This window comes from Sapajus apella, unplaced genomic scaffold, assembly GCF_009761245.1.
Source record: "Sapajus apella isolate SASKATOON/1434 unplaced genomic scaffold, GSC_monkey_1.0 scaffold159, whole genome shotgun sequence".
Lineage (NCBI taxonomy): Eukaryota > Metazoa > Chordata > Mammalia > Primates > Cebidae > Sapajus > Sapajus apella.
This window is the reverse complement of record NW_022437099.1, coordinates 181919-190056: the sequence shown is the minus strand read 5'-3', so window position 1 is coordinate 190056 and position 8138 is coordinate 181919. Positions and strand designations below refer to the sequence as shown.

Genomic DNA, 8138 nt, shown 5'->3' with positions numbered 1-8138 from the left:
GCACCTGTAGTCCCAGCTACTTGAGGCTGAGACAGGAGAATCACTTGAACCCAGGTGGCAAATGCTGCAGTGAGCTGAGATCATACTATTGTACTCCAGCCTGGCGACAACAGCGAAACTCTGTCTCAAAAAAAGGGGCTGGGCATGGTGGCTCACACTTCTAATCCCAGCACTTTGAAGGCTGAGGTGGGGGGATCAGGAGGTCAGGAGATTGAGACCATCCTGGCTAACAGAGTGAAACCCCATCTCTACGAAAAATGCAAAAAAATCTGGGCATGGTGGCACACCCCCGTAGTCCCAGATACTCAGGAGGTTAAGGCAGGAGAATTGCTTGAACCTGGGAGGCAGAGGTTGCAGTGAGCCAAGGTCATGCCATTGCACTCCAGTCTGGGCAACAGAGCAAGACTCCATCTCAAAAAATAAAAGCAAGCTAGTCTGTAATTGTTACTTTTGCTGAATCCTGTTACCAAATCACCAGGCAGGCTAGAGGTGGGGGTTGAGGGACCCCATAAAAAAAAAAAAAAAAACTTTCAGAGTGGGCTTGTCAGTAAGTGGAGCTGGCCTTAGGAGCAGAGTTGGAAATACATAAGTAGATTTAGAGAAAAGCCGGTTAGCTAGAATCCCTAGGTTTACTAGACTTAGGACATCCTGTGTGATAGGGGAGGGGACAGCACCTGAAGTCGGGGGGTAAAGTGAGATCACGAGGTCAGGAGTTCAAGACCAGCTGGGCCAACATAGTGAAACCCCGTCTCTACTTAAAATACAAAAATTAGCCAGGCATGGTCAGGCACCTACCTGTAGTCTTGGCTTTCTCCTGTTTGTACTAAATTAAAGGGAGTGGGGAGCAAAATTTTTGATAAAGCTATTAGATATTGATCAAGTCCTGATTTGGGACCCGTAGCTGTAGAGGCTGTGGTTTGGCTTTCGGAGCTGGTTGCTGCAGGGAGTGGATCAGAGTGGTATTTTTTTTTTTTTCTCTTTTTGAGACGGAGTCTCGCTCTGTTGCCAAGGCTGGAGTGCATTGGTGTGATCTTGGCTCACTGCAATCTCTGCCTCCCGGGTTCAAGCGATTCTCCTGCCTCAGCCTCCTGAGTAGCTGGGATTACAGGCATGTACCACCATGCCCAGCTAAATTGTATTTTTAGTAGAGAAGGGGTTTCACCGTATTAGCCACGATGGTCTCTATTTCTTGACCTTGTGTGATCCACGCACCTCGGCCTCCCAAAGTCCTGGGATTACTGGCGTAAGCCACCGTGCCCAACCCCAGAGTGCTATTTTTATATGTGATCTACCTGCTGTCCCTTTGTACATGAGGTGCTGAAGATGACATGTTCTAGGGAGAAGGGGATGGCAGGGCTGCTGGTTCCCTTGAATAGAGCTTGGGAAATTGATCTAGACTCAGAAATTCCTGTATTTATTGTAGTGGCTCATGCATTTCATCATATGTTCCAACACCAAACACAGTGACTTTGTATGAAGTTTTGTCTGTGGGCCCCATTAGAATCCCTGGTTCTAGATCTGCCAAGCAGGAGAGCTTCAAATTAGAGCTGGCCTTACTGACTGTCTTTTTTTTCTTCTCCAGCTCAGCCTGACGCCTAGGATCCCATCCCTTGTCAAAGACCGGGCCGTGGAAGCCATGTTCCCACCAGTCAGTGGGAAGGTGAGCTGTGGCTCCCCATCTGCTTCCTCAGCATAGTCACTGCTGCCAGCAGGTCCTTCCTCAGGTTGAGCCCTGTTGATCAATGTGGGGAGTTTTCCTTCTTAGAAAGAACGATGTAGAGAGCTTAGCCTCTGGAGTCAACATGGACTCCCTTCAGTAAGTTACATAAACACGCTGGCTCCAGTTTCCTTTTCTATAAAATGGGTCAATGAGAGGGCCTATTACAGTGAGTTGTGAGGACTCAGTGAAAAACGCCTTGTGAAGTCCTTTGCACAATATCTGGTTACAGTTTAGCAGCAGGTTAAGTTGTCACTGTTAGCCCTGTGGTAGTTGCCCATTGTTTCTTCCATGAGCATTATCGTGCACCCACTGTTGTACACACTCAAGGTGCTGTCTTCTGTGCTGGGAGATCAACTCTCAATCTGATTAGTGAGACAGATGTGTAATGAACTTCTCATAATAAATTCTGAACCGTTCCTATGAAAGGGCATAATGGAAGGTTATTTATTGAATTTGTAGCATTATGGAGGGCAATCAGAGGATACTGAGTTGTCTGTCTTTTTTTTGAGACAGAGTCTTACTCTGTCACCCAGGCTGGAATGCAGTGGCATGATCGTGGCTCATGGCAGCCTTGACCTCCCCAGGCTCAGGTGATCCTCCCACCTCAGCCTCCCAAGTAGCTGGGACCACAGGTACATGCCACCATGCCTGGCGAATTTTTGTATTTTTTGTAAAGACAAGATTTCACCATGTCACCTAGGCTGTTCTTGAACTCCTGGCCCAAGCCATCTACCAGCCTCAGCCTCCCAAAGTCTTAGGATTATAGGCATGAGCTATCCCACCTGGCCTAGTTGGGATTACAGGTATGAGCCATCTCACCAGGCCTAGAAGAGACTTGAGTTTGAAAGAAGAGAGAGGCTCCAGGCACAGTGGCTCATGCCTGTAATCCTAGCACTTTGGGAGGCCAAGGCAGGCAGATTACCTGATGTCAGGAGTTTGAGACCAGCCTGGCCAACATATGGTGAATCTCCATCTCTAGTAAAAATAGCAAAATTAGCTGAGTGTAGTGGTGCACGCCTGTAGTCCCAGCTACTTGGGAAACTGAGGCAGGAGAATCGCCTGAACCCAGGAGGTGGAGATTGCAGTGAGCCGAGATCGGGCCATTACACTGCAGCCTGGGCAACAAGAGCGAAACTCTGTCTCAAAAACAAACAAACAAATGGAACTTTTAAGCAACATTTGGGGCCCAACTATCAATGTACAAGTCCTAGCTGTTGATGGCTTCTTGGAAACTGCAACTTTAAGGGAAACCGTATATATCAAAACCATTTTTTTTCCATCACTGTTACAGTGAAACAAAGTTATTCAAGGACTTGCTGGTGTACCTACTTTTGCTAAAAATCAGTTTCCAAGAACCTACTGCGGGTGTTAAGAGAGGAGTTACCGTGCATCAGTGAATCTGGGAGATGAAGCTGTTTTATTCCCATGCTTGTTATGCTTGTTAACCTCGTACAGGTGCAGGAATGCAGGTGGCTGAGTAGGTCAGATTGAGGACATTGCAGCGCAGCTCTGCTAAAAGAGTGACATTCTGGATGATGGTGAGAAAGGGCCTGCAACTGTAGCAGTTGAACTCAGGCTTGATAGGCAGGAAAGAAAGTCCATATTTGGGAGATTCTGGTGTCTGTCTGCAGAGGGGAGCTATACGAAGCTTCTCAGGATGGGGGTGGGCATTTCCTATTACCACTTATAGGACAGTGAAAGCTTGCCTTGTACATGTCCCCTCTGAACCCTACAGTGTCTTGTGAGAGGAGGGAGTGTGTAGACAGCCCCTGGGTCCCTCTGCTCCGTAGCCTGCAGTGGTGTGGGAGTGAGTATGTGGCAGCTTCAGTGCTCAGCCCATGGTAGGATAACAGTCACTTGCAGATGTAAAGTCCCCCTGTGCTCACTGTGCTGTGTCCTTTGTTGTCCCCTCTGGATATGCTCCCCAGGTGTCTGGGGTTTGGTCTGTACCTTTTATATTCTCCAGCAACGGGCTCCCTTGCTTTGGCACATCTGAAGAGGCTGGAGGGCTCCGGAGGCCTGGGGGAAATTGAGGCTGGGTTTCTCTTCCCATGGCTCCCTCCCTGCCGTTCTGTGGGATGGGTGTGGCTCCATCCTCTTTGGCCCAGCTCCAGTCTTGCTCCCTTTCCAGAGCATTCTGGGCTCCAGCGGCCCTCCCCACCTTATTCCTTAGACCTAGCAGGTCCTGGTTCCCTAGGGTGGCCAGCACCTATGAGCTTCCACATTCCTTGTTCATGTTTGTTGAGCCTATTCATCCCTTTGTAAATAGTCTGCACATTAACCAACCCCCAGTGACCTCATCTCTTTCCTAAGGAACCTGGGGCAGAAGCAATACATTATTTGTATAGAGCAGGGATCAGCAAACTGCCCTGGACAGCTTGGTAAAGTTTCCCTGAAACACAACTGTGCCCATTTGCTTACTTGTAGTCCCCGGCTGCTTTTGTGCTCCAACACAAAAGCTGTTCCTCAGATTGTTGACTTGCTGTTCCTCAAATTGACAGCAGGTTTGAGGAACTGGAACAGAGACCAGGGGCCTGAAAAGCCTAAATTACTTACCATTTGGCCCTTTAGAGATTATGTCTGTTAACCCCATGGTATGGAAGCCAGCATGTCTGGCCTGAGGGCCAGAAGGCCTGAACGGAACCCTGAATCTATTCCTTATGAATTGGGTGGCCTTGGCCCGCACACTTTACCTCCCCAAACCTCAGTTTCCTCACCTGTAGAATAATCATCGTGCACAAGTCATTGTAAGAATTGCAGTTACCTTTATCAGCTGCTTTTCCAGGAGCTGCTGTCATTTGAGGATGTGGCGATGTACTTCACCAGAGAGGAGTGGGGCCACCTCGACTGGGGTCAGAAGGACCTCTACCGAGATGTGATGCTGGAGAACTACAGGAACATGGTCTTGCTGGGTAGGACATGGCTTAAAGACTGGGCTTTGTCTGTGTTCTGAGTGTCTGTGCAAGTCCTCAGGCCCTTATCTGTAATTCCAGAATCAGAAAAAGTGCTGAAAACAAAGTGTTTTCATAACTCATGTGGCTACAAGCCCTGACTGGACATCACCACAGTGAAACCTGACTTCATCCCATAGGAAACCATTTATTGTCTTTATTTTTCCAATTTGGTGTGCATATCTATATGCCCAACTTCAGAAATAACAGTGTAAGCTGGGCATGGTGGCTCATGCCTGTAATCCCAGCACTTTGGGAGACCAAGGTGGGCGGATCACATTAGGTCAGTAGTTTGAAATTAGCCTGGCCAATGTGGTGAAACCCATCTCTACTAAAAATATGAAAATTAGTCAGGTGTGGTGGCGCACACTTGTAGTCCCAGTTACTTGGGAGGCTGAGACAGGAGAATTACTTGAACCTGGGAGGCTGAGGTTGCAGTGAGCCGAGATCACGCCACTGCACTCCAACCTGGATAACAGAGTGTGACTCTGTCTCAAAACAAAGCAACAACAACAATAACCGTGTATTTGAAGGCACCACTTCAAACTCTACTGGGGATGATACGTTATGTAAAATACTTACACCAGGTCACCTTTCTGAAATTGGAAAAATTCTGACTCCTGAAACACATCTGGTCCCAAGAGTTTCACATGAGGGATCGGAGACAATGAATAGTTGTGTTTTTTGTGTTAGGGCTCAGACAGAGACACTTAATGCATTCTTCACTCTCACCCCATGTTTCACATCTGTAAGACCTCCAGGAGTTGAGAAGATTATTGTGGATTTACAGTCCAAAGGCTCACTTCTTATGCTCCTGAAAGTCTTTTTCCTTCTTTTCTCTGGAAATAGGTAACTTCTTGGTTTGTAACATTAGTGGGTGCTCAGGAACTGATTTTAAACCAACTTCATATATGAACCTTCATGGCTTCCATCTTTTCAGGAGCCTACCCCCTCCTATTCCACTGTAGTATCCCACTGTGGGAGTTGCCTTGGTAAATAGTTTTCTTTCTGGGGCCACATGTTTGGCCCCTGCACTGACACTCTTAGCACAGGGTCTTGACTACCTCTTGTGGGATCATCTACCCACCTCTGGATTTTTATAATTTTAATTTTCCCTTTTTTTAAAAAGCATTACAAGAGCATACATCAGTACATGGAAGGTATAGAAAGGGAGGAAGAGAAGAGGAATGTGTTCAGGAGTAACACCTTTAGTATTTTGGAAGATTTCCTTCCAGTCTTTTTTTCCTATGCCTTTACAAAAGTAGTTGAGCATATTCTATGTGTAATCCTATAATCTGTTTTAAACTTAACATTATTGTATCAGCATTTCCCCACAGAAACAGTAAACAAGCATAATTCCACTGTGATCCATAATAATATTTCATTGTTTTCTCATTTGGGACATTCAGCTTGGCTTTGTTTTTGTTTGTTGGTTTGCTTGTGTATTTATAATGTTTGAATAGATGTTTCTGAGTATAAATCTTCATATGAATTTTTGGTCATTTCCCAAAGACTTTGCCCAAATCAGAATTTTGAAGTTAAAGGAGATGGCACTTTATTCTTTATTGATTACTGAATAATTCTTCAACAAAATTTGTACTGTTTTGCATATCCAATAGTAACATTTGAGAATGCTTCTTTGTTTTTCTTTTTTTTTTTAGAGGTGGCGTTTCGCTCTTGTTGCCCAGGCTGGAGTGCAATGGGGCCATCTCGGCTCACTACAAACTCCGCCTCCCGGATTCAAACAATTCTCCCAGGTCAGCTTCCCGAATAGCTGGGAGTACAGGCATGCGCCATCATGCCCAGCTAATTTTTTCTTCTTTTTTTTTTTGAGACGGAGTTTTGCTCTTGTTACCCAGGCCGGAGTGCAATGGCACGATCTCGGCTCACCGCAACCTCCGCCTCCTGGGTTCAGGCAATTCTCCTGCCTCAGCCTCCTGAGTAGCTGGGATTACAGGCACACGCCACCATGCCCAGCTAATTTTTTGTAGTTTTAGTAGAGACGGGGTCTCACCGTGTTGACCAGGATGGTCTCGATCTCTTGACCTCGTGATCCACCCGTCTTGGCCTCCCAAAGTGCTGGGATTACAGGCTTGAGCCACCGCACCCGGCTATTTTTTTGTATTTTTAGCAGAGACAGGGTTTCTCCATGTTAGTCAGGCTGGTCTCGAACTCCCGACCTCAGGTGATCTGCCCGCCTCAGCCTCCCAAAGTGCTGAGTTTACAGGGGTGAGCCACCGTGCCTAGCCGAGTTTCATTCTTGTTGCCCTGGCTGGAGTGCAGTGGTGCCATCTTGGCTCACCACAACCTCCACCTCCTGGGTTCAAGTGATTCTCCTGCCTCAGCCTCCCAAGTAGCTGGGATTACAGGCACTCACCACCGTACCCGGCTAATTTTGTATTTTTAGTACAGACAGTGTTTCTCCATGTTGGTTAGGCTGGTCTTGAACGCCTGACCTCAGGTGATCAACCCAACTCGGCCTCCCAAAGTGCTGGGATTACAGGCATGAGCCACCACGCCTGGCCGAGAGTGCTTCTATACTATATCATTGCACTTTTTTATGCATTTTACTAGTTTTTTTTTTTATTTTTTTTTTGAGACGGAGTTTTACTCTTGTTACCCAGGCTGGAGTGCAATGGCGCGATCTCGGCTCACCGCAACCTCCGCCTCCTGGGTTCAGGCAATTCTCCTGCCTCAGCCTCCTGAGTAGCTGGGATTACAGGCACACACCACCATGCCCAGCTAATTTTTGTATGTTTAGTAGAGACGGGGTTTCACCATGTTGACCAGGATGGTCTCGATCTCTTGACCTCGTGATCCACCCGCCTCGGCCTCCCAAAGTGCTGGGATTACAGGCTTGAGCCACCGCGCCCGGCCAACATTTTACTAGTTTTAAAAATAATTTTCATTATAGAAATTCTGGAAAAATACATCAGTAAATAGAGTAGATAATAAAAATCACCTGCAGGCCCATTTTCCATAAATAACTCCTGTTAACATTTTGGTTTACTTTTTCCCAGTCTGTCTGTGTGTCTATTACAGGACAAGGATCCCTTATCCAAAATGCCTGGGACCAAAAGTGTTTTGGATTTTGGATTTTTTTTCTGGATTTTAGAATAGTTGTATTTGTGTAATAAGATAATTTGAGGGTCTGACCCAAGTCTAAACAAGAAATTCACTTACGTTTCATATACACCTTAGACACATAGCTTGAAGGTCCTTTTATTTTTCCCTGGGGAAGGCTGAGTTAACTGTGTGTTGTGCACCTGTGTTTTGATTGCAACCGGTCACATGAGGTCAAGTGTGGAATGCTCCGCTTGTGTCAGGTTAGTGCTCAAAAATTTTCGGATATTGGATTAGGGATGCTCAAACTCTATTAATTACTTACACACACATACATAACGCACACACATACATAGCTTTTTTTTTTTTTTTTTTTTTTTTAAAGGGGTTTTGCCTTTTTTTCC

The 8138-nt window shown here is 46.3% G+C and overlaps 1 protein-coding gene across 9 annotated transcripts in view; it reads left to right on the top strand.

Moving 5' to 3' along the window:
- The window catches only part of ZNF789 (zinc finger protein 789), a 16785-nt gene that overhangs the window by 3811 nt on the left and 4836 nt on the right, over window positions 1–8138 (top strand). For 6 of the 9 annotated variants that reach the window (XM_032266427.1, XM_032266426.1, XM_032266434.1 and 3 more), the window contains exons 2-3: window positions 1583–1660; window positions 4506–4632. In XM_032266427.1, coding sequence (XP_032122318.1) covers window positions 1637–1660; window positions 4506–4632 — 151 coding nt within the window. In that variant the 5' untranslated portion in view covers window positions 1583–1636. Of the gene's footprint in view, window positions 1–1582; window positions 1661–2791; window positions 3259–4505; window positions 4633–8138 lie in introns of those variants that run through there. The other 3 variants (XM_032266433.1, XM_032266432.1, XM_032266431.1) reach the window with 2 other exon arrangements.